This window comes from Fundulus heteroclitus, chromosome 13, assembly GCF_011125445.2.
Source record: "Fundulus heteroclitus isolate FHET01 chromosome 13, MU-UCD_Fhet_4.1, whole genome shotgun sequence".
Classification (NCBI taxonomy): Eukaryota; Metazoa; Chordata; class Actinopteri; order Cyprinodontiformes; family Fundulidae; genus Fundulus; species Fundulus heteroclitus.
In genome coordinates, this window is record NC_046373.1 from 12,647,460 (window position 1) to 12,674,485 (window position 27,026).

Genomic DNA, 27,026 nt, shown 5'->3' on the forward strand with positions numbered 1-27,026 from the left:
TCAGATCATTCTGACTCGGAAATTGAGAAAAAGACTCGACTTTTTTTTATATCATTAGGCTATAATTTTAATATGTCATTAGAATATTATTTGGTGTATGATTTTAATATCTAAATGTCGTACCGCGCACGTGACGTCACCATCTCATGAGCAACGCCCCTTGCCGCTAAGGTTGGGCAAACAGTGTGAGAGCGCACGTAGCAACCAGCCATTACACATGCAACAACTATATGACCGACTTTACAGCTGTTAAACTTTCACAAGAGGATGTCCAGGCGCCCATTTTACTGGTAGAACTGTGGAACAACATACCAACGTTCAGCTCAAACGATGGCTTGAGTGTCGATGTCTTATAAAGACTGGAAAACGGGCCGAGTTGATAGAAAGGTAAGTCGTTGTTTTTCTCCTGCTCGGCATTCATGGCGTCATTTGCAGTTTTTTTCTGTTTGTAGTCACCGTCCAGGAATCGGTATACATTTTCCGGCCCGCCGAACAATTTAGTCCGGTCCGGTGGCGAAATGCATTATCATTATCCAACGGCTGGATCTCCTCGCTACATCAACCGATCTGCACCAGATTTGTTGTGAGTCATGGGGGAATGCTGCCGAACGCGTTTGTGGGAATCGCCCGGTGGACGGGCGAGGAAAATGCGTAACAGCATCTGCAGTGGTGGGCGGCCGGCGGTGCGCGAACCCCGCCGCCCGCCCCGAGCCGCGGCGGTTTGCGAACCCCGCCCGCCGGCCGGCACCGCGGCGGTGTGCGAACCCCGCCCGCCGGCCGGCACCGCGGCGGTGTGCGAACCCCGCCCGCCGGCCGGCACCGCGGCGGTGGCCAATAGGCCGGAGTGCGCTTGGCTGCGAGGGCCGATCGACGCCGCTTGCGGCTTTAACATCCTTCATATGCGGCCTATCAGCGTACCTCGAGTCGCTGTTGCGCGTTCCATAACAACAATGTTTAAAAACCATGGTTAGGAGACGTCTTAGACTTGGAAAAAGCAGTCGTTTTACCGAGTAAAACCAGGGTAACTACAGCGAAAGAGTTATTAGTGCAATGGAATGTTACTGCTTCATGTCATACATCACACGTCAATAGTGACTCGACTCGGACTCGACTCGGATGAGTAGTGGACTCGACTCGGACTCGACTCGGATTTTTTTTTAATGACTTGGACTTGACTCGGACTTGAACACTGGTGACTCGAACCTGGACTCGGACTCGAGGCATAGTGACTTGACTACAACACTGGTAGGAACAGACACACATCGACATAGACAAACTGAACAAAACAGCAGTCCCACGTTTGCGTCATAATGCAATAGCTACAGTTAATTTGCAGCACTTGGCCCTATATGGGCTTTTAAAAAGTACCTCTAAAAATTAAAATAACGCTCAAGTTATTCCTTGCAGATGTTCTCTTCTAGTTGTACAAAAAAACGCGTTGGCAGAGGATAAACTTCCACCAGCAGCAGATCATTGTTTTGGTCGTGGCAGGGAGGGAACTGGCTGAAAAGGGAAAGCTACGCTAGCTTTGGCAAATGTCAACGGGTCAGTTTATACTGATGTTGGCACAACTGAGCATCTTTGAACTACTTCATCGATTGGGGCTGATCAGCTTAGACTCAGACCATAACCCTGCCACCACCATGTTTGCCTGTCAGTATGCTGTTCTTTTTTTCTGAAACACTCTGCTAGTTATATCACAGAAAAACTATCAGAAAAATGCTCCACTTTTGTCTCTTAAGACCACAGAAAATTCTCCTAAAAGTCTTCCAAAGCTTCAAGATGTTTTTTTTTCTATGAGCCCGTCCATTGTGTTCTGTTAGGTCACCAGTTGTTTTAGGTTTCCCAAAGATGAAATCATGTACTTTTTAACATTAATTTAAAGATGGAGGGACATCATAAGAAAGGTTAAATAATTATAAAGGGGCCACCTCAGACAGAAACCTTCATTTTAGCCCCAAGATGATAAAAGCTCTCTTCAAAAGGTCAAACTAGGTCCTTAACCCTTTAAATAAGTTATTACTATCCTACATTTCATGTAATTTCCCTCTGGGATTATTAAAGTATATCTGATTCTGATTGCATTCTCCCATTGTTACTGTATTTCTACCAGCATGAACCAACAGATTAGTTCGTTGTCATACAACTATATGCAACATCCTACTATTTTTTTTCTACGTGCAGAACACGTCCTTACTTACTGATTAGTTTAGGACTCTGAGAACCTGACACGTATCCCCAGAAATGTTTTTGTTTTTTAAAACTAATCTAAAGCACGGTTTGTGGCGAGGAACAGCAGGAGATCAATGTTATCAGCTCTGGCAGATACTCGGTTTTTCGTGCCTTCGCAAGGACAAACACTTTCTCAGGTAATAACACAAAATGCAACCTTTGAGACGAGATTGGTCACCTTTTGTCAAGCACCCTTTTTATGCCTTTACCTTTTCTTTTGATATATTTTAACACAGAAGAAGAGGGAAAAAACAAAGGCCGGTTCATCTAACGGCAACAAACAGCTCCAGGATAACTGTTTTATCTATTTTGCACCAAACAAACCTACCACTCAGCATATTGCGTAAATGAAACTATTTGGGAAAAAAATAACACTATCTAAGAATGTGTGCAAGGAGAGAGATTACTGACTTTATTTGCAAGACGTGGAGACAAACCGGGGGCTGTCATTGTGAAAAGGTCAGAGGTGGTCTGGTTACTTAATCAGAGGAAAGCGTGAAGGCCGTGTAGTGATTAAACGCACAGTTTTAAACCTGAAGAAGCGTGCGCCTCGCAAAAAAACGCGTTTCCTACGCCTCGAACCTTTCCACATTCTCTCACATTAAAACCACAAAAATGTAATGTATTTTATTAAGATTTTAAGAAACCAAGCAACACAAAGTAGCACAAAACTGAAACGGAAGAAAAGGCATACCCGATTCTTAAATCATTTCTACAAAAAGAAACAAATCGGACACGTTTCCAGCACCATTTCACCGAGGTAATTCTGATTAAAATCAAATATGTTCAGGATGTTCTCAGATGGGGCTAAAATAGAGCTTTTTTGCCCTGCGTGCAAAATGCTACGAGTAAAAAAACTAAAAAAAATAAAAATAACCGTGCCCGTCACCCTAAACATGCCATCCCTGAGGAGACATGGTAGTGGATGCATTATGCTGTGGGGATCAGGGCTGCACTAGATTAGAAAACCTTGTGATGGCTTTATTAGTGAATATTAAAATAATATGGGCTGCAAGATACACAAGGACCTTTAGCTCTGTGGGTAATGTCGTGTGTGTCTTGTGTGAGCGTCTGCAGCTGAGAGACCAGCTATATAATAAGTAGGAGGCAAGTTGGGTTAATTAGCAAACATTTACTAAACTCTTAACAGTCCTTTGCCATATGAATATTGTGCACACTGATATTGCAATAACGATATTTCCAGGATATTGTGGAGCTCTAGAGGTAATGCAGGTGTTTGTTTTTTCTCCAGCGGGTACAAAGAAGGTGATCAGGGCAGACGGATGGAGCTAAATACACGATAAACCTGGAAGAAAACCTGCAAGAGGCAACAAATTGGCTTGTGGCAAGGGTTCACCTTCCAGCAGGACCATGAACCAGAATTAAAATAGAAAAAGACTTTGATCAAAGCAGTGGCCAAAAATAGAAAATAGACAAAAAATATTAATAATCTGTTGAAAATTAATGGTAAAGTTTGGAAAAAACTGATTTCACAGAGGCTCTATGTCCCGCCCGACTGAGATTGGGCAATGTCTGCACGGGAGAATGGTCAAACATTGTAAAGCTAGCAGAGACACACCCCACAGCCCAGAGAGCATGCAGCAATAGGTAGTTCTGCAAAGTTTTGATTAAGAGGGCTGTGTGCTACGGCTGCACAATAAACCGCAAATATTGAGACGTCGCCGGACGCAACGTGCACTTCACAAAGAACAACTTGGACAGCAACCAGTGCCATGCTTTATATCTGGTGGCATCTGTTATTTAATTCAGCATAAAAGTCATTAAACTAGAGCAAGGTTGCTTCAAATGCAAAAACAACCAACATTATGTTAAGATAATGAATTTCAGAGGCTGGACGCACCAGGAACCCAAAGCAGACATTCACACTTTAATTGTGTATTTATGGCAAGTCATATCATTATTATTGTGCAATAGCGGTCATTTCCCTAAAATCACTCAGCCCATGCATATGCATGACACGCTATTCAGATTTTTTTATTTGCAACTATTTGCTTGTTTGGTCCGTCTTATTATAAAATCCCAACTAAATAACAGCATTAGAGGTGTGCAACGTTAAGAGCATAATTTGCGTTTTACAACCTCCCCTAATCCAGCAGGCTCTAATCTAACATTAGTGTCCCAACGAGACAGGCAGTCCCCTTTAAACTGGTCCATATATAGCGATTACCTTGGCGCGAGCCCGCCTGACACTATGGATCTCCTCAAACACGCGCAGCTCGGCCAGCTAAACACCTGAAAGATGGAAGCGCAGACAGGCCGGCCTGCCCGCGGCTCACCCACAGACCCCACCGCCGCCGCTGCCGCCTTTGTTTTCCTTGTCGCACTCTTCATTCAGCAACAAGGAAACGCTCGCGCTCCATTCCAGCTCTCTGAAACACCCGGAAATCCACCGCAGCGCGCGCGCGTCCATTCCGCACACGGCTCGGTGTGCCTCGGCACCCGGAAACGGGCTGAGCCCCTTCCACGGTGCGGCGGCTGGCCGTCCGGCAGTCGGGGCTCAATCCGCGGCATTCCGGGCACAGACAGGGGTGTGACAACCCCAACCTGCGGCTAACAACAGATAACCCGTTTGGTGCCTCCACACGGGGCCCCCTCCTCCTCCTCCTCCTCCTCCCTCCGTCCCTCCGCCACATTTCCACATACACTAGCGGAACAGAAAGTGTACGTGCTGGCTGAACAAAAGGCTTCCCGGTGTTTATTTCCACGCACTGGCGTTCACTCACGCCAGCTATCCGTCTGTCGCGGAGGGTTCCCTGCCCGTGTCTGGCAACAATAACACGGCCTCCCGTGTAAGCTCCCACCGGTGGCAAACATGAGCTTCTAGCGACGATTTTTAACTGCACGGCTTCATAATTGTCATTTCACTAAACACCCGTGGGCTTTAACGTGTCCGCCGGCCCAGCCGTGCAGCTAGGTCCCGCTGACGCGGATGCTAACAAAGGCCCGAAAGCTGTCTGGAGCGGAAGACCGACACAAGGGGAGGAAGGAGGCCGGCAGCAGAAAAAGGTACACTGCCGCTTCAGCTTCACAAAACCTTCTTATTTCGCCTCTCCTTATCCAGCTGAAGCCGCAATATGTGTACCGGGGCGTTAATAACGGAGGTCTGGGGCAACATTGGAGAGAGACGAGGCGATACTCACCGGCGGAGAGGGTGGATGGTCGCGGATTTCGGCCCCAGTTTCTCTCTGACACCCCGGGCTTTCACTCCGACAACATGGCGGCTGAACGGAGGAGCAGGCAGCAGCGCCGCATGACGGGAAGGGACGAGAGGGAGCGTACGGTTCATTGCGCCTGTATGGCAAGCCATCGCGGTATCTAATCAGACAACATATCTAAAATTGTGGGTTAAGACATTAATGACGTAGTTTTTAGGTAATGGCTAAGTAAATTAAACACCATTCAAGTACTTCATTAACAATTTTTTTTTAAAATAACATCAAAAACTGTCATTTAAATTCCAGTGAAGTCAAAATATATATTTTGAATGAGAGTTAATGGAGAAAAAAAGGCTGAAAAGACTGATTTCTCTATTTTGTTAAAAATTTGAAAAAAAAAAAAAAAAAATGAGAAACTTAAACTCGCCCCAAAATGCTCAGTGTGGTTAAATGTTATGACACTTGCATGCACACAGCTAAAGGTTTGCAATAAATAAATAAAAAACATCCAGGGAATAAGTAAAGCATGTCCAAACGGGACTGCAAAAAAGGGATTTCAGTGTACAAGTAAATAAAAACATGAATTTAATGACTATTAGGTTGTTCAAATAATAATAATAAATTCTTGGAAGGATCAACTTTGTTTTTTAATCTGGTCTAAATTTCAAGCCCTGCCATATAAGCAGGGCTTCATAACATTCCAAAAATTCTGTTATGGCTATTGGTGGCCACTAAAAATCTTTACAAAACTTTCCATCAACACTCCAGCAATGATAGCATTCTTGGTTGTTACAATCATATTCCTGCAAGTCAGATTTGAAATTACACTTATAAGAAATACCTTTATTGTCCCAAAATGGAAAAACAAAATTGGGCATGTTCAGTGGCAAAATCACATAGACAGAATTGTACTATAGATTAGTAATGAACACCAAGCTAATTTAAAGTTAAGTTCTAAAACTAAAGATAATGAAAGTCAAAACTGGACAACATTGCGCATTAATTATATATGATTGTATTTTATATAGATTAAATTATATAAAATGACATTCATACTCATATACATTTCAAATGGGGTAGGAACTGTCAAAAACCTTTAATTAGCTTTTCCAACATTATGCCTGAACTGAATGTCTTGCAGGCAGTTTCTTTAATTCTATTTTCCAAAGTTAACAAAACAACATCTAGGACAACTTCCATTTCAGCATAATTATCAGCTTCATTGTCTTGATCTTGTCGAATATGGTTGTTTGTTCTCTTTGTACTGAGAAGTCAAATTTTGTAAGTTCAAAACTGGAGCAATCGCAAAGACTTTTCCCTGAAGTTCTCCGCAGTGAGTTGGTGGTCCCCAGCCAACCCCAAGTTCTGCTTGGGCCACTGCACAAACAAAAATGGGGGAGCAGGATAGGAAAGTTAATAGGGCAAAGTATTTATCTGCACTTCTGACAACTTGCTTCACATTATTCCAACCTTTGGTACATACAGTATGGTACAACCTCTATCTGTGATTGTCTTCCTTTACTGTTTAAAGTAAAAAAATAAATAAATAAAAACATCCTAAGGATATCCAAAATACTATTATTACTGTACATATTTCCAAATATTGTTTTTCTGGTTATGACGATGACTGTTTTTTTTAACTAGTCATAAACGTATACTGTATATTTATCATTATAGTTTAGTTAATAAAAGCTGGCTTTTCAAACACAACTATTGGAAAAAGACAGTTACCACATTTATTTTGTCATGTTTGCATAATATAGTTCTACAAACACCTACTCAGGACCACAGAATAACAAAATGTCATTTTTTTCCTCTCATACAATGCTATGTGACATGGATGGAAAAGCGTGAGCACAACAACAAGCTGTTTCTTATGTCACAATCATTAAGATGGCGAATCAGAAAACCTGTCATTCGTGTGGCCGGCAAAGAAATTCCGTGCAATACTGCTAGTAGTAGGGGTACTGCGGAGTGCATCAAATTACAGCAAGGTGCCAGCAGAAAATAGTTACCTTTTTTTAAAAATAATAGCTAAATTAAATGTTAACATATTTTCATAATTTTCTTTTTGAATATTGAAAAATCAGTTTATTTTTGTTATGATATGGACGTGTCAAATAATTTTAATGATATATTAAATGTTCTTCATTGTGCATATCTAAAAAAAAAACAAAAGAAAAAACAATGGGAGGTGTGCTAGATATCTCAAACACTTCCCCTTGTTACCATTTTGCTTCAGATATTTGTTCTTTTCAGACAGACAAACATCCTTCTTGTGTCCATTTTAGTTGCTGTTATTTGATAAAGAGTGAAGAAGCGTCAGCACAACAGGCAGTGTCTTACATCAAAAGTATGAACGCTATTCTAAATATAGAAAATCTAAACATATCTAAGAGGAGGCAATACTCATTCAAGCAATAATTTACTAATTTCATCAAATGTAAATATAAATTCAGCAGGATCCCCATTAATTTAGAATTATTTTACATTTCCTAGTTTGTTTAAGTCAAGAATCCATAAAACCCTTGGGTGGTTTGTTCAACATGGCGCATTACTGCTCCCTTTTGGTAGTTAGCAACACCTGGAAACTGGCTTTGAGAACAACAGCCTCACTTACCCATCTGAAATTCAAACCATAATGCCGATCAGTTGTTCAAGTCTTTTTTATGTTATATATTCAAAATAAATAATGTTATCTTGAATTTTTTCACTTTTGTCTATCTATTTATCTATCTATCTATCTATCTATCTATCTATCTATCTATCTATCTATCTATCTATCTATCTATCTATTATTGTATTTTTGGACCATAAGGCACACCGGATAATAAAATGCATTAAATACTCTTCCCAAGTGTATAATATCAGTCCGCCCCTCCTGAGTGGGAGAGTTATCCATCTCTGTTGGGAGGACAGAGTAGTTGGACTACATTGCCCTGTTTCTGACATAAGGCCAAGATAAATGGAACTTTTATATTGAATTAACTTGCTTGGTTTATTGTTGCTAGCGCATACTCTGGGCGCAGGCTGCCTTACACGAATGCACTTCTAGTTTAGACATTACAGTCAGGCAGTCTTGTATACTGCTCCGGGGGTCGATCGGTGTACCGTAATGCTCTGAATATCCATTGAGCAGAGTGGCTTCATTGCTAACCAAAGTCATATTTCCAGATCTTAACAGATTTTTAAGCGCACTGTACCACATAAAATCAGCCAGTAAGCACAACAAGTATAGTAATCATATATAAGGCGCACCATCAATTTTTGAGAGAATTCAAGGATTTTTAAGTGCGCCTTATAATCTGAATATACATATATATATACAAAATCTGTGCAATAACAATATAGATATCTAAAATGTTAGTTTCTCATAACAAATCTGTTTACATATCCAAAATAACAACAAATGCATGTCACGGAACCTGTGGCATTGCACTTGAATGTAAATAATGAAGTCAACTGTTCTAAAAGGAAGGACATTGACAGCATCTCCAACATTCAATTTTCCTGAATAGGTAAAATATTTATTATGCCCTGAAATATGATGTTCGGGTATTTCCTTGGAAGGCTTTTCTTGCCATTATATGGTAACAGGGCTTGCCATACTCTCCAATGGCGTTAGGAGGGGGCTCGCTTCGGACCGGTCCCTTTGTTAAGCGGCAGTGTCTTGTCTGCTGGTATTGTTCGCCGTATTTGTTATGGTTTTGTTTCATCCTCAGTCACACAACTGCTTTGCTGCACTTTCAAGTCTGCTTCAGCAAAAGCACCAGCTCCAAGGAGAGAACAAAGAAAGAAAGAAAAAAAAAAGAAATATTGCCAAAGATTGGAAGTATCTTGAGTGAATATGGCAACACATATTAGACGCTGACATCAGGGAACTCACGCTCAACATTATATAAAGCGTCTTGTTATTATTCTTCAGCTTGTTAGGGTGGTGGTGATCGTGAGCGGTTCTCGTCGCGGTAGATACACAAAGCAACCGGGTCTCCATGGTAACGGGGTGCGTGCAGCCATGGCAGCGCGCTGCGCCGCACCGCCGTCCAGTGCGTGGCTCCAGGAGGACGCTCCGTTACATCCCCGGAATGCGAAGGGACGACGTAGAAAAAAGGAGGAGGAGGGGGATGTTGCTCACGGCGTAAATAAATAAAAAGCCCCCAGCGGGCATTCGGGTCCGCGCCAGTGTCCACCCAGTGGCTACAGAGGGAGACTGCTCAACCAGTGTGGATGATGTAATGCGCATGAAAAAAAAAGATTAAGTAGGTTACCTTTAGAGAACTACGGCCACTTTTTGGGATTGACTGCAGGCTGTTTTTATGCTTGACGTCATGGATTAACATGGTCAAAAAGGATAGTAGTCATGACTCACATAAACAGCATGAAAGCAGCAGATTAAGTATAATTCAGTCTACCCTGGTCGTTAACAAATGAGTAAACAATTCAGGCTACTTTGTAGTGGGAACAATTGTATACCTAGATTACCTGCATGTTATGAAGGATTACAAGATAATAGATGTATAATTCATGTTTGTGTTTAGGGGGGAAAAACAGTGAGGCAGAAGGGGCCGGCCAGTGGCCACCATTATAGTTTTAAGAGATGAGAGGAGAGATTTTTTTTTCTAAATTTATGATTGTTGTCTCCATTTTTTATTTAATTTTTTTGTAATTCTTTTAAGTGCATTTGGAGTGTGTGTCACACCATGCCGGACCCATCCCCTTAGCCCCCGTAATTTATTATTTTTTAACCAGTTCAATTAATTACCAGTGTTTTTATAAACTCGACAAGAACAAAGCCTCTTTTGCAAGGGAGGCGTGGAGAAGTGTACATTTCACCAGCAGGTTTTAATAAGAGGACACCTAGACATTCATGCTAGAAAACCAAATATTGACAGGGGTTTCATGTCAATAATGCACACGCCCAAATCAATCGGTTTCATTGGAAGAAAATAGAAGTTTTGCAATGGTCCAGAGTGCAGAAAATTCAGCATGGAATCTATGGGCTCAGACAAGAGATGTCCTCACAATCTAAGAGATTTGGAGAACTTTTGCATGATAGAGTGGGCCAAATATTGCCCGGTCAGGATGTGAGATGCTGATTGACTCCTACCAAAAAAGACTGAAACCGTTTCATGAATCAAAAGGTGCTTTAACAACGTTTTAGCTTAAGGGTGCGCACATTTATGCAACCAGGTCACTGTTTATATTTCTTATACACGGATGTCTTTGTTTTCCAGTTGAATTGTACAAAATTAAAGTCACCTTGAAAGAAAAAGTTTTTAAACCACTTATCCAAGTTTTTAGCACTGCAAAAATCTGGAATGATTAATACTAAATGCTGGTTTAGTTAATAGTTACTGACTTCTTTTTTAATTCTTTATAACCGTGGAGGGGTAAATCACATTTGAAGGACCAGTTCAGATGTTTAATTCTGTTTTTTAAAAGTTTGTTAAAGGATCTAACAATAATATCTTACCTGCAGCAGCAGACAACTCTCTTGGCACCTTCATTTAGTTTAGACCCTGATTCGTCGGTTCCGACACAACCTCTAAAAATTGAAGCTCATTCTAAATTGGCTTCAGGGAAATATTTATGATTAAATCAAACAAAAAATTTATTTTCTACATTTAAGTGTCACTCGAGTAATTAAAATAGATATCAAACTAGATATTTTATTCATTTGTATAATTTTTTTCTAAAACATATTCAGGGTGAAGCAGTTGTTAGCATGGTTGCATGATGTATGCATGTTTTCATGCACGAGTGCAAAAGCATGCATGTATGTCCTGTATATCTCAAAAAAATCATATTATTGCATAAAAGTGCAATATTTTTTGCCAGTCATCTCAGAAAGTGTTACAGTTATTTTATAAAGATTCATTACACATAGAGTAAAATATTGTCAAGCTTCTACTGCTTGTAATTTTGATATTTATGGCTTACAGGTAAAGAAAACCCAAAATTCAGTGTCTCAGAAAAAATTTATATCAATTAGACCAATCAAAAATATATTTTAAGCACAAATGTCAGGCTTCTGTCAGGCTTGAGCCTCCTTTTGCATGAATTACTGCTTCAATGGCATAGAGGTGATCATCTTGTGGCCCTGTGTAGGTGCAAAAGAAGCCCAGATTGCTTTGATAGCTGCTTTCAGGTCGTCTACCCTGTCGGGTCTGGTGTCTCTCATCTTCATCTTGACAACAACCCAGAGATTTTTTAAGGGGTTTGTGTCAGACAAGTTTGCTGACCAATCAAGAACAGGAACACCATGGTCATCTAACCAGATTTTAGTACCTTGGGCAGTGTGGGCAGGTCCCAGGTCCTACTGGAAAAAAGCTGGAAAAGGCTCAGGAAACCTTTGCAGCTGTTTTGATTTAATTAGTTGATGAGGGAGTTTCCAATAATGAACTTTTTCACAGTATTCTAATTTTCCAAGACACTGAATTTTGGGTTTTCGTTAGCTGTGAGCCATAATCATCAGTATTACAAGAAAAAAGACTTGAATATATCATTCTATGTGTAATGATTTTATATAATGACTTTCACTTTCTGAGATGATAGGCACATTTTGTTGCACTTTTGTTCAATTAAATTTTTTTTTTTAGATGCACTTGCATGTAAAGAACCAGAATTCAATGTAGGCCAGCTGGATAAATGTGGATTTTATGGCAGTAGAAAAGTGATGAAAGTGATGTGCATCGCAGAAATGCTCCAGCTCCTTTTTCCAGGACAACTTTGACTTTCCGTACGAGGAAGTTATTCAGTATTTTTTTTTTTTATTTTGACTGTGAAAAGGAAAACAATCTGTGCTGACTGAATGACGGTAAGTGGGTGTCCACAGCAAACTGACCTTGGAGGATAAACGTCCTTGGCGTAGCTGTCCCAGGTTAGATTCCTGGCACGGCCATTAACTCTTCCTTCCTCCTGTTCAGCAGCTGATCATTAAAATGCCACTGGAGCCACAAAACACTTAAAAAAGACACTTGTTTTTTTTTTTTTGTGGCCTTGTGATGCAATGGTCCAGTGTCTGTGTTAGTTGTTGACTGCCTAAGACAGGCACCATAACACCGCAGGGACCAAGCAGTGACAGAAAATAGATAGTTAATTTTTTATTTATACTTTTTCTTTGATAATAAATATTTACTTCCCTTTAAAGTCCCACAGAGGGGAAATTTGTCTATGCATTTAATGCACGGGGAGCAATCTGTGGTCCAGGGTCTTGCTCAGGGACCCAGAGTGACAAACTGACCTTTGGGGCCTCTTCAAGACACAAACGCCTGGCTCATCAATGACTAGGCCACCACTTCCCCATAAATGATGACTAATGAATAAAATACTGTATATTTGTTTCATATAATACCGTCACCAATACTTATGACCTTAATTTGATGGGTTTTTTTGGGTTTTTTTTGCACATTTGAAATGGGTCACAGCACACAGAACAATTGTTGCGGTGATGGTAAAATATTTAACTTTAAAGAGAAGTATTTTCTAATTTTATAGCGGTTAGCCACAGTATATGTAACAGTGAAAGCAAATTTAACATGTTGCAACACTTGAAACTGGAAACCAATGGGACGCAGCCTCGGACAGTGAATATCGAAACACAACCAGCTGTGACAGCACTCAGTTTATTAAACCTTTTTTATACACTCAGTGAGACAAAAATGTGTCTGCAGATGACGACAGAAGTCACATTTAAAGTAGAAAGTGTACCTTTATTATTTCAAACTTTACTTTTTACGTCCGTTTAAGGTCTGCGCCTCATACCTGCCTCCTTCGTTCTCACTTTCTGTCTCGTTTTGTTATTGAAAAAGAAAAAAATCCACATGTTCCGATGAGGATGAATGAACGAGCTGCTCAACTCCACGTCTTTCTGATATAAAAAATAGGACTACAGCAAAATGGCTAAAAAAAAACAAAAACAAGGCAACATGAGGATATATATACAAAAAGAGAGAAGAACGGAAACAGGTATGAAGCAAAACGAATTAATGTGATCCCTCCCACCCCCATAATGTGACCCCTCTGTTTTTTTGTAAATGGAACCAACAAAACAATCATCGGCTGGTTATTTACATGCAGACTACTCCTTCCCACCCCCCCGTAAAAAAATAAAAATAAACAGACACACTAACGCCTCCTCCCAAAGCCGTCTGACCAACACATGCCCACCAACAGGCTAAACTGATATTCCTGGAAAAACGAAATAAAACTTGGCACCTTTTTATTGTCATGACATTACTGTCTAACAGCTACATTTTAGTCCAAAATAACACCAGTCTCACAGCCTGTCTGTGAGGTTATTGCACGCCGGACTGAACACGTTGATTGCTTGTTTGCTCATTTATTAGATGATCCGTTAAGGCAGGGGTGTCCAAAAAGCGTGGAGTCCCTCCAAATGCAGCTCAAGAACCAGTTGGCCCACCAGCACAGGAGGTTGATGCAGATGGAGACTTTTTATGTTCAATTATGGCAAAATTACTAGAGAGAAACTAAAATCATCCTTAAAGAGGAAGATTTTAGGTCCAACACGAATTGTTTGTCTTTTAATTTACTTTCCCTTTTATAGTGAATAGGACCGCATCTGGACTTGCATAAATGCATTTAATGAATTTATTTAAATTGGCTAAACGCAGCCAGTGTTTTCAGAGAAAGACTGACACAAATCCTGTCCTGAAAAGCCTTTTTTTTTTGTTTTCCATTTTTATTTTTTCAGTCGAGCCCCAAAGAATTTGCAAACTGGTCTTTTAATGAGGCAACTGTGCAAAACCCGTTTTCAAGTTCTGGATCTACAATGATTTACACATCCCCATTCCCACAGAAAGTCTAACTAATTTGTTTAATTAAAATATTGCATGATTTTATAATTTAGTGGAAGTGGGAAAAATAAATAAAAAATTTTGCCCTAGATTACTTTTGGATGGATAATTTTGGTCCTTGAGACAAAAAGTTTGGACACCCCTGGTCGAAGGGGGTTGTGACTGACGCCCTCTTTTGGGCCTGGGCTGCAGCAGCATGGGGAGGAGGAAAGACAGCTTTGGGAAGAGGAAACTGCAGGACTGCTCTAGCTCAACATCACGCTCTAAGAACAACAACAGGTACGAGCCGTGCCTCGGTTCATTACGTGACTCCAACGCATCCGCGCACAGGAGCATTCACCCGGACGAGAAAACCAACACACACGGAGGCGCAAAGTGGTCATAGAGTCCAGAGTACAACCAGAAAGTACCAGCTCAGAGTTGCACAATCGTATCTCACACACACAACACACACACATACACACAGGCCGACTCAGGAGGAAGCGTTTAGAGCTGGCAGTTTTTAGCGGATCTTCTCTTCTCCCTCCAGCTCCTCTTCCGCCTGGCATGCTGGTTCGTCCCTGAGCTCTGCAACCTTCGCTTCAGGGCTGAATTTATCTTCCTTCCTCAGACACAACCACACACACGCAGGCACGCTCTCACGGCTCTCCTCCTGGGGTCAAAAGTCCGCTTCTAGGGTAAACTGTGACACAAAAGAGTGAGTGTAATTTAGGAGGGGGGGGGGGGGGGGGGGGACCTGCCTCTTCTTTCTTTCTTTCCATCCACAGTGACAACTTCAGGTTTGGGCCTCCAGGGGGCGCTACAGACACTTAACCAGCCCTGGGAGGAGGAGAGGATGAGATCACAGGTGAGAAGGATGAGCTCTTCACAGTTATGGCAACACTCTTTATGAAAAAAAAAAAGTGTATTTTATTGGGATTTTAAGTGACAGGGCCACACACAGCGCTGCATTATGGAGCGCATAGCTATGAACTGAAGGGAAAATGATACATGCCTTCTCTCTCCCGACTAGTATTATACATGTTATATAAGTTCATGAAAGTTGCACTATTTTGGCATTTGAGAGCCAAAACTCAGGGTTTAAAAGAGATTATTCAATTATTAATGTAATTTTACTGTCTTACTGTTGCACTACTATTATACACGGTATAATTTCACAAATGTTGCACTATTTTGGCCTTTGAGAGCCAAAAGTTTATTCAACTATTGTCACCCATTCCAGGTAGGCAATAAAAAGTTCTACTACCCTAAGTAGTATGCAGTTCTTCATATATACACACACACACATCAATTTCAAACAGATGGTATCGGTATCAGCCAATACTGCACAGCCAGGTATCGGGGCCAAAAAATGGCATCGGCGCAACACTATCTAATATAACTAATAGAGATGTAAATCGGCCTTTATTTGTATCCAGCCGCTATGAGTCTACCAGCTCAGTTCGGACGGTTAAGATCTCTGAACATCTATTTTCCGGCCTTGCCACAGATTCTCGGTTGTATTCACGCCTGGACTTTGACTGGACCACTCTAAGACGCGAACAGGCTTGGCTCTAATCTTCTCCGTTATAGCTGTGGCTGTGTGTTTAGTGCCGTTGTTCTGCTTGAAGGTGAAACTCTGACCCCAGTCTAAAGTTTAAACCTCTGGCAGGTTTTCTACCAGGACTGCCCCGTATCATGTTTATCTTATTTGGATATACCGCAGCCATAGTTTACAGTTATGCCCCTGACATTTCCCACCGATGGGAAAAAGCGCCAGTAAGTCGTCCAAACCTTGAGGCCGTTGTTTTAGAAGATGAACTTGCTTTAAACTCCTCCACATCCTTACCTCTGACCAGTCTGTTGAGTTTACATCTGTTTACACCCCTCCGATTATTAACTCAGTGACTTCTGAAGGCAACTGGCTGGACTCTGTATGAGAATAAAGGGACCTAAGTGTGGAATTCACACTCTGGCTGATTTCTATTTGCAAGAGATTTTGGCGGAGTTGTTTGATTCTCCTTCTGTTTCACAAGTTTGCCCTCCACTACGACGCTTGGTTATGTAAATCCCAGTAAAACACACTGATGTTTGTGCTTGTATTGTGACAAAAGGCGAATGTCATTCAGGGTGTGTGAATACTTTGCGACTCACGTGTAAAGAGGCTGTAGCTGCAGATGAGAGGATTTCTGAGGTGGCTGGTAGCCGTACGAGTCAAACCCACCAATGAAATCGACTGCAGACAAAGAAAAACACAACATCATTTGCTTTGTGTTGAATGGACACCTACCACCAGGCACTGGATTTTATTAGAATCTACTTCAGTAACAGAGTATATGAAGTTATCTTAATTTTATCTTGCATTTACAGCAACATTGTAAGAAAAACATTCCATATAGGAAGAAAGCTAAAAAACACACAATTTACAGATATTTTTGAACAACTACTGAACTGAATTCACAAACTTTGTTTTGTTCCCTACTAAAATAAACTATAAATCAGTTTTAAAAACCACAACATAACCAGTGCCAACTCTTTTTCGCAGCTATGGTCCGGCCGCAACAGTTTTTATTGGTTCTGCTATCGTGACGGAACCAATAATGGTTACATTGAGCCGTTTGGTAAATTAAAAAAATTATAATTGTGTCAATTATTTTACTGTTTGGTAAGGATTACAAAAATAAAATCCTATTTATGACCTGGTAACAATTTTAAGACCTAAGAAAGATTGATTTAAGACATTTTAATGCCAATTAAGGCCTTAGTTTTATATTACAGAATTCAATGCCTTTTAAGACTTTTTAAGGATTCGCAGGAACCCTGGTAAACCTGCGGTGACACAGGCGACCTGCGCGGTTATTCAAGAATCTTTATTTCTGAGACAGACAGCGGCGCAGGATGTACGCAGATAATATACACAGGCAGACACAACAGATATGGTATTTTCCCCCCTTTAATCTAAATATAAATGAAGTCAGTCGGCTGGATGCACTGGCCAAAAACACTTCCTGAGAAGCTTAAGTGTGCAAACTAGTGTTTAGGGTCTGATTGTTGCTGGTGAAGATTCTCAGTCATCCAGGTCATGGTCATTCCAAAAAAAAAAGTAAAAAACCAAGCAACTGGACTTGTTTTCCGTAGTTGAAGACGTTTTGCTTCCTCTCCAGGAAGCTTTCTCAATTCAAAAAGTCTGGAGTAATGTGGAGTAACAAGCTTTATACTACTGCCTAACAAAGTCCTTGTAGGCAGTAGTATAAAGCTTGGTACTCATCATTACTCCAGACTTTTTGAATTGAGAAAGCTTCCTGGAGAGGAAGCAAAACGTCTTCAACTACGGAAAACAAGTCCAGTTGCTTTGTTTTTTACTTTTTTTAGGGTCTGCTAATACTTGTACACAGTTAGTCTGCTATCAGTCCTTTTTTGAACGATATAAATTGCTGTATAGCTGCACCAATCCATCCCTCAAAGCTCTTTCGATGATGCGTTCATGGCCGCAGTAAATTCTGTGCAGTAATCTTAAACCTTCCTGTACAGATTTGTGCAATCAGAAGTAATTAGAGTGTGCAAATAGGCATTAACAGTAGTGTTACTGTAACACGTAACTTGGCATCCTTGGAAAATTTGTGCACAAATGCCTTTAAGTGAACGGTTGTTCTGCAGCGTTGCAACGTCCTGCGTCTGTTTTTTCCACCTCTCTTACCGTCCTGCTCACTGTGCGTGGTGACAGGAGGACTTTAGGGGCCTCGTTTCCCCAAAGGTTCAGATGTTTTAAAACTTATTAATTGTGGCTCCGCCTTACTTGACTGTGCTCTTATCGCTCCCGTTTTGAAGCGCGTATTAGAAACGGGCCTCTGATTCCCTGGAGTCTTATTAGGAGAGAACACAGAAATCCATTTCTCCGAGCCACCCACCAAAATGGGAGAAGATGAGAGAAAATGCCACTCAGTGAAGGTTACTTATAAGTATTTCCTAACGTATGAAGGTCAGCGCACATCTGCCTTACTCGAACGGCATGTTCTCTTTTAATCCTGATTTGAAGAGTAGCTAATAGACATCGGTCTGTTTGTAATGTCATTATTCTGCACCATGGAGGCAGAAACTCATGGATTAAGTTCCTAGACACTCTGATCAAGTTGGAAAAAAAACTTTATATATAGATAATGCTATAGGTAATTTTTTTTAATGGAACTGTTAAAGGGACAGGTTAGGTTTGGGACCGATAATTTAATTGTTACTCTTGGGGTGAGCAGCTGTTTCCTTGAAGCTATTGTTTCCAGGCTTCAGAAGTTAGCCCCACATCTGCCTTACTTGAACGGCATGTTCTCCTCTCTTACCCATTTTGAAGAGTAGCTAAGGGGAAGGGGCTTGTGTCATATCATATTTATACCCCTGGGAAAAGAGAAGTCAGGAATTAACGAATCAAAAGTACACACCGATCAGCTTATAAATGGTTACGTTTAAAGAATGCTTCAGTGAGATTTGTTCAGAAATGATTACAGGTCCCAATAAATGATGTTCTAAAACAATAATGATAATAATAAAATATATTTTTCCTCATTGAATACATGTACTAAATATATTGTTATAATAAATTCTGAGATTATGGTGCTGCAATGGGGAAAAAAAAGCTTTCTCATGGGGGTTATTTATCAAAATGTAATATTGAAGAGATACACACTGGTGGAAATTATTATTATTATTATTATTATTGATATAACAGCAAAACTGGTCAAACTTCAGGGAGAAAACACCAGCCGTATGACATGCGACAAATATTCCTGCCTCCTACTGAGTGAGAATAAAACCCCGGTGAGAAAAAAGGCCCGCCAGACACACAGATGGCCCGCCTGACAGACGGCCACTGATGGGAGGACTCCAGCCCATATAATACTCCCCACAGATGGGGAGCTCAGCTCACCCACAGGGAATCCTGAGCGCTCACATCTCCAAGCATGACTCATGCGGGCGAAAACAATGAGATAGCATCTCATTGCATGCAGCCCCCCCCCCCCCCCCCCCCTTTCAACCCCAAAAATAAAATCCTCGACAGCAGGACAAGTAGACCTGATAAAGTGAACGAGACACTAGAATCCCATCAGAGAGCACTCACAGCTGTCCTCGTCATCCTGGAAGACTTTGCTCACGTAGCAGGCGTACACGAAGCCAAAGAGCTGCCGAGAAATAAAAAAAAAACATCTTAAGTGGCGCTTTACGCTTTCGTTAAGCCTCGGTTTTTAAGGGTGACGGTTGTCGGGAAAAGTCAACTTTTCCACGACAGGAAGTCGCGTGTCACTCACCGCCAAAAGGATCTGAATGGCCGAACTCAACACCTCGATGTACTGGTAGTCGAGCAGACATCCCGACACCGTGATGACGTGATGGTCGTCGGGGGCAATGCGGGAGTCCAGCACGGGCGTCACGAGGCAGCCGGGGCCGTGCTCCATCCACCACGAACGATGGAGGGACGTGTTGAAAGTCATGAGAAAGTCCCTGTCCTGCACACACGGAAAGCATCCGCAGACATCAGCGTTCAGATGTTAAACGCCAGGAGAGGAGGCCTGCTTCTTCTCAACATGTTAAAAACAGGCGGCATATATATATTCAGTTTCATGAAAATGTTTTTGGTGGCGATTTTCATCTCAGGATGGAAATCCTGCTAAAGTTGCACAGAGAAATATTTTTTGTTATTCGAAACGGCTTTATGCGAATTTTCCCTTCGGTCGAATTTTCCGTGCAACAATCTGACACTTAAAAGTAAAAATTTACCCACTCAAAATACTGAGAAAATCAGATTTAAAAAGATGACCTGAACAAAATAAATGTATTTGTAACATATAAAATGTTGCTGCTAACTATATTACCTGATCCGACATCTAATGACCAGGATTTAATCCCACTGGATATTTTTCCAACTCATTCCGCCTTTCACTGCAGCTTAAAATAGATTTCCCCACAATTCCTCTCCCTCAAACACTCTTGTCTCGTTTTATTAGTCAACAAAATTGTCGCTAAATATTTATCCTAATTTTAATCATTCAGGATGAATTTTTAATCCAGATTTTAGGTTGTTGAAGATTCTCAGTCATCCAGGTCATGGTCATTCCAAAAAAAGTAAAAAACAAAGCAACTGGACTTGTTTTTCGTAGTTGAAGATGTTTCGCTTTCTCTCCAGGAAGCTTTCTCAATTCAAAAAGTCTGGAGTAATGATGAGTACCTCCACATTACTCCAGACTTTTTTAATTGAGAAAGCTTCCTGGAGAGGAAGCGAAACTTCTTCAACTACGAAAAACATGTCCAGTTGCTTTGTTTTTTTACTTTTTTTGGAATCTAGTTTTTAGCAGGGAAAAAAAAAGGTTGTGAACTAAAATTGTTCATTAACAAAATGAACACTGCAGCCTTCCAACAAAAATGGCGACTATGTTTATGGTCGCCTAATAAAGTAGCTCTTTGACTTTTTTAAGTGGTAGTACTCACTTGTTTCTTGATGCAGGGGACCTGGGTTTAAATTGTGTCAGAGACACTCTGCCAAGTCAGTGGAGGAGGTGTACTGACTTGCAGTAATATTTGCAGAAACTATTTCACGTCAACAATTACCAAATTTTGAGATAAATGATTCATATATTTATCGAAATCCCAACCGTGATGCTGGAGGCTGATCTAACCTGACACACCGCTGTTATTGATCATTATCTGAAGTTGTAACACGAGATCGGCTCATTTTTCCAACCTAATCGCCTTGCGAGAAACAAAGAGTTTATCGTCTCTGGGAATAAGGAGATAGTCAGCTCATGATCTCATCTCTGTTCTCAGACTTCAAACAAATTACTCCACCTTTATATAACCTATATTAAGAAAAACAGACTTTTATGGGGTTTTTTTTTAATAAGGAACATGGGGAAAAGTCCGGAAACAGAAATACTGATACAACTTCCAAAGAGGTGAGCGGGTGACTTAAATGCAAAATTGATTATCAAAACAGCTTTTAAGTTGATTATATTTTTCCCAAAGCATCACAGGTGTATATAGATATATACACCTGTATAATATCTATATACACCTGTGATGTTTTAGATATAATAGATATAACAGAGTAGCGCAGTCCAGTGTGTTTACCTGAGACAGGTTTCCCACTTCCAGGTAGAAACAAATAATGAAGGAGTTCCATCCAACCCAAAGGACCAGCCATACTGCATACTGTCAAAGATCCAATCACAAGTGTTAGTAAGACGGTTCAGTAGCAGGAACGTGCAATGCTGGTGGGATTGGGGAAGGGGGGGGGGGGGGGATGATACACGGCACTCACAAAAATGAGGTATCTGAAGCGGAACTGCACAGTGCCGAACATGCCCAGGATGACGGCCATAATGTGCAGGAAGTTAGCCAGAATGGGAGCCCACTGGTAGCCCAGGAAGTCAAACACCTGCCTCTGGAGGGCCGCCACCTACGGAGGTTCAGATTCAAACACAAAGGCCTGTTAGAGGAGCCATAATCAAATGCATAGAGGGACATAAAGCCTCCTCACTTAATCAAGGTACCACACACACGCACAAAGTGACAGGGACACACATATGCACGGGGGGGCTGCCGCAACTGTTACCATGGAAACTGCCTGGAGCACCAGCCAGTCCAGTGACTGTAAAGAGGACCGCCAAAAAAAAAAAAAAGAAAGAAATAGCTGGGCCAAACTAATGAGAATCTATGGGCCAAATCCCTCTGCTGCACAAAAACTCATCAGCAGAGCAAACACAATGGCCACAATGAGCAGCCCTAACAGGGCTGATAGGCACATTCACTGCAGGGTATACTTATTAAACATTTATTACGCATTTTAAAGTGAACATCTTAACAGTTTTTTTTTTTTGACAACTGCAGCATTTTGGCCCTTAAAGCTGATTCTGAATTCAGCAGATATTTGTCACTTTAATGTAGCAGTTACATTACATACAAAGGTAGGTATTTAGTGTGGAAATCAGCTAAATTAGACATTATGTGGCATAACTCCAACCACTAGATGGCAGCAAAGTGCTTCCAATTATCACCCTTGGTATGTGTTGAAAATGCATCAACAGGTATCAGTGGTATATCTAAAGCACTGTGGATGTGGGGCAGTTTGACTCCAACACTTGTCTCCAGGGGGTTAAAGGAAAGGAAAGTAGTCCAGGTTATATTCCACCTACGGCAGGAGATCCTTAAGAGATCCAAATCTTTAAAAAATCTGAAATGTCTCAAGTTTGCCCAATTTTTAAACTTGTTTGGAAGGTCAGAGACAGTTATTATTTTTTTTATTTACACATGTATCTGTTTGCATAAAAGATCATTCTCACTCACAATCAACAATTACAATGGCCGTTCTTGCCTAATCTACTACAGTATGTCTGTATTAATAAGGCTTCAGGACGACTACCAAACAAGTAATAGAAATAACCTTTTCTACACAGTTCTTGGTCCAATGCAATCATTTTTTGTTAGTGTGCAAAGGAACTGTGAAACGAGGGGCGTTAAAACGCACAACATGCAGAAACATAAATTTCGGACAATATAAATTACATATTAATAGTGCTGTGGTACCGGTTGACCTTAACAGGAAGTGGAGCCCCAAATTATATTCCGCTTAGGGCCCCATACAATCATGGGCAGGCTCTTATTAAGATTCACATGATTTTGCCTACACCGACATGCAGAGGCTACCCTGTTCCCTCTCCTCCAGGGAACCGCAGCCTCGCCTGTAATGTGGCGAGGCGCCCCAGCAGCTGCAGCTCTAAGCTTTGTGTGTGTGTGTGTGTGTGTGACTGTGTGACTGTACAAGGAGGCTGGACAAAAATGTCTGATTACAATGTGTGTGTCTGTAGCACGCCGCGCTAATTATATCCTGGTGGTTAGAGAGGCAGCCTCAGCTGTGGGCACACAAACACACACATGTATTGAAACAGGGCCGGCCCAAGGCAAAAAGCAAACTGCGTCGCCGCTTACGGGCTCCCGAGCCAACAGGGGTGATAGACGAGTGGTAATCGTGGAAAACAAACATTTCTGGTCCTTGCTTTAAAATGCGACATGCAAATCTGAGTAGTTGCACAGTAACAACTTTAGTTGAGTTGAAAATAATGCATACTGAACAGATTAATGTATAAGAAATACACCAGCTGTATGCTACATTTTCTACCTTAACAACAGGGCATACAAACAATGAAAATACAAATGTAAAATTCTGCACATACAAATGGTTTTAAAAATACTCACCTGCATTGTCTACATTTAAATTGTTTACTTTTAAATCACTGCTGCACCTTATACTTATAAATTTTTACTGCAATTTACAAGCTGTATGCAACAAAATTTCATTCTGTACGCACTCTGTGCATACAAAATGACAAATAAAGTTGTCTAAGTCTAAAATAATGTCAACAACGGAAAACATTATCAACATACATACTTTTAACCCTTTGGCGCCAAATGTATCAATTTTTATACATGAATTGCTGCGTCTGCTACAGCTTAAAAAAAGTTTTTTCCTCACAAAAACCTGTTGTATCAAAAAATAATAGACTTTCTTTTGCCCATCTGTTCTTCAGCAGCCAAATTTTGTACATCCGACAAAAACTAGTGAAAAAGTCATGAAGTGCTCTTCTGTTGCTGATTTAAATTTTGCTTTAAATTAAATAACAACTGCAGCTCGATTTAGGCGAATACCTCTTAATTAGAACTTCACATTCACCGATGTAACGCAACAACAGTGGTATTTCGATAGATTATTTTGTCAAAAACATGTAATAAACAGCTCGGTTTTTAAGGGACTGTCTTAACCATTATTTCCTTTGTAACAGGGCATACAAAGAATAAAATCAACATACATACTTTTAACCCTTTGGAGCCAAATGTATCCATTTTTATACATGAATTTCTGCGTTTGCTACAGCTTAAAAAAAAAGTATTTTCCTCAAAAAAAAAAAACTGTTGTATCAAAAAATAATAGACTTTCTTTTACATACATCGCTGCTGCATCTTTATCCTGAAAATTAGTGCAATTTACTGTGATTTTTCAAGCTGTATGCAAAATACAAAATTTCGTTCTGTACGCACTTTGTGCATACAAAATGACAAATATATCTATCTATCTATCTATCTATCTATCTATCTATCTATCTATCTATCTATCTATCTATCTATCTATCTATCTATCTATCTATCTATCTATCTATCTATCTATCTATCTATCTATCTATCTATCTATCTATCTATCTATCTATCTATCTATCTGCCCTCCAGCAGCCAAATTTTGTACATCTGACAAAAACCAGTGAAAAAGTCATGAAGTGCTCTTCTGTTGCTGATATAAATTTTGCTTTAAATTAAATAACAACTGCAACCCCATTTAGGCGAATACCTCTTAATTAGAACTTCACATTCACCGATGTAACGCAACAACAGCGGTATTTCGATAGATTATTTTATCAAAAACATGTAACAAACAGCTCGGTTTTTTAACGGACTATCTTAACCATTATTCCCTTTTTAATAATGTAAATGAAACGTAATTTGTGGCAGAGCAGGTATTTGAAGTGGAATGGTCCTAAAATAATAGGCTTTCTTTTACACACATCGCTGCTGCATCTTTATCCTGAAAATTAGTGCAATTTACTGTGATTTTTCAAGCTGTATGCAAAATACGAAATTTCGTTCTGTACGCACTTTGTGCATACAAAATGACAAATATATCTATCTATCTATCTATCTATCTATCTATCTATCTATCTATCTATCTATCTATCTATCTATCTATCTATCTATCTATCTATCTATCTATCTATCTATCTATCTATCTATCTATCTATCGCCCATCTGTTCTTCAGCAGCCAAATTTTGTACATCCGACAAAAACTAGTGAAAAAGTCATGAAGTGCTCTTCTGTTGCTGATATGAATTTTGCTTTAAATCAAATAACAACTGCAACTCCATTTAGGCCAGGGGTGTCAAACTCATTTCTATATGGGGCCACTTTGGCGTCATGAAGTCATTAAAAGGGCCGGTTGCATGTGTATAGACGATACTTTTCATTTCATAATTTCATTCCAGTTCATATAGAAGTATAAAAAATGCACAGTAACATAAAAGTAGCAATCTTAGGCCCAGTTTATACAGTTTATCTGCAAAAAAGTTGATATTGGAGTGAGTTACACTTAAAGGAGGCACAGATTTAACCACTTTATACACTTTAAAAGGATATATGCCTCTACTTTATGACATGATGTGTCTTTTTTTTGGCTCTTGAGGGCCGGATTATTTACCTTAACGGGCCGGATTTGGCCCGCGGGCCTTGAGTTTGACACCTGTGATTTAGGCGAATACCTCTTAATTAGAACTTCACATTCACCGATGTAACGCAACAACAGGGGTATTTCACTGGTTATTTTATCAAAAACATGTAATAAACAGCTCGGTTTACGGACTGTCTTAACCATTATTCCCCTTTGTAATAACGTAAATGAAACGTAATTTGTGGCAGAGCAGGGATTTGAAGTGGAATGGTCCTAAAGCAGAGCTGAAGGTTAGTCATGTGTGTGTTTAGGGCCCCACGCAGCCTCGGACCGGCCCTGTGAGGAGAAGCCCACTCACCAGCTGCAGGGAGCAGATCACCAGCAGCGTGCATCTGCCGTCACACTTCCCCATCTTGGAGGGCTCGGGTCGCGGCTTCGAGCCGCGGAGGCTCCGGGGGAACGACGAGTCCCCGGTCAGATCCAGACTGCCTGGCCGTCTCAGCTCACACCATTCCCGGGATGAATAGACCCGCACAAGGCCGCCGCCGCCGCTGCTTCCTCCTCCGCTCACAGTCGCATCTCCAGCCTCCGCTTTTGTCTATAAAATCCCAGCCGCGGCGACGTCTTCAACGGAGGGGGAGGCGGGGAGGAGGAGGGGGGGAAAGGGGAGAAGGCAGGAGGCGTTTGGGGGAGTCCGCTTCCCACCGGCCTGCTGCTGCTGCTGCGAGGTCCCGCTGACTCCGAATCACCTCGGCCACACCTTCCGGAGGGTGGGAGTGGGAGTGGGAGTGGGAGTGGGGGGGCGCACACAAAGGCACAAAGAGAGACGGAAAGCTGTCACAATGTGCCCCGGGCTGCAGACTGAAATGAGCATCATATGATAGCGGAGCACAGAGAGGGGGGGCCGCCGGGAGGAGGAAGAGGAGGAGGAGGAGGAGGAGGAGGGGACCGACCCCGCATTGGCACCGCGGCTAACGGTCGGCTCCTCCGCCAAACGGACACAAAGCACCCGGCCTGGACTCCGCGGAGGAGGCGGCTCTCCCACCGACTGGGATCCCGCTCCGCCGGAGCTGCTACCGGGATCTTTAAGGGGAGGAGAGGAGGAGGAGAAGGAGGGAGGGAGGGGGGCGAAAAAAAAATGAAGTTACGGGGAGGATTTACTCACCAGCAGCGGCTCTGGCCTCCTCCGTCTCTCTCACGGCGTCTTTTGTCAACAATCGGTGCCGGGGCGAGCGCAGGAGGAGCCGGGGGCGGGCGGGTGAGAGAGGGGAGAGATGATGATGGGGGTGGGGGCTCCCAGTAACACCCCCCCCCCCTCCTCTCTCCCGAGGAGGAGCTGAGGATCTGCTGCAGAGGCGTTTAAAACACCGGGGGTAACCCAGGGGGGAGTCGGGGGACGCAGCCCCCCCTAGCCCCCCCATGAAAAATGTTGTATATTAAATGTTTGATGAATTTAAGAGAGGAAACTAATCACAAGTGGGCCTGTTTTTTCAAGGTGTGATTTTTATCTTCCACATAAACTCTCCTCACATTTTGAAGGCTTGTTCTGTGCTCACTGAAATTCAGCTCTTATT

The 27,026-nt window shown here is 41.4% G+C and overlaps 2 protein-coding genes across 4 annotated transcripts in view; both read right to left on the minus strand.

Moving 5' to 3' along the window:
* Positions 1-5,534, minus strand: part of pum1 (pumilio RNA-binding family member 1) — a 68,366-nt gene extending 62,832 nt beyond the window's left edge. For all 3 annotated transcript variants that reach the window (XM_036145079.1, XM_036145077.1, XM_036145078.1), the window contains exon 1: positions 5,394-5,534. The gene's annotated coding sequence lies outside the window, so the exon portion shown is untranslated. The remainder of the gene's footprint in view (positions 1-5,393) is intronic.
* Positions 5,535-13,786: 8,252 nt separating this feature from the next.
* On the minus strand, positions 13,787-26,723 carry nkain1 (sodium/potassium transporting ATPase interacting 1). The gene is made up of 8 exons (XM_012861435.3): positions 26,618-26,723; positions 25,811-26,212; positions 21,504-21,641; positions 21,314-21,394; positions 19,498-19,695; positions 19,311-19,371; positions 16,358-16,439; positions 13,787-15,043 (listed from the first exon to the last, which is right to left on the minus strand). The coding sequence occupies exons 2-8, from the start codon at positions 25,862-25,864 to the stop codon at positions 15,034-15,036; spliced, it is 624 nt and encodes a 207-aa protein (XP_012716889.1). The 5' UTR covers positions 25,865-26,212; positions 26,618-26,723; the 3' UTR covers positions 13,787-15,033.
* Between the last annotated feature and the right edge of the window lie 303 nt (positions 26,724-27,026).

Coding starts and splice junctions, on each gene's coding strand:
- nkain1 (XM_012861435.3), bottom strand. CDS start 25,864: ATGGGGAAGTGTGACGGCAGATGCACGCTGCTGGTGATCTGCTCCCTG. Junction 21,642..25,810: donor TGATCTGCTCCCTGCAGCTG/GTGAGTGGGCTT, acceptor GAACCTCCGTAG/GTGGCGGCCCTCCAGAGGCA. Junction 19,696..21,313: donor AAGTGGGAAACCTGTCTCAG/GTAAACACACTG, acceptor CCGTGTGTGCAG/GACAGGGACTTTCTCATGAC.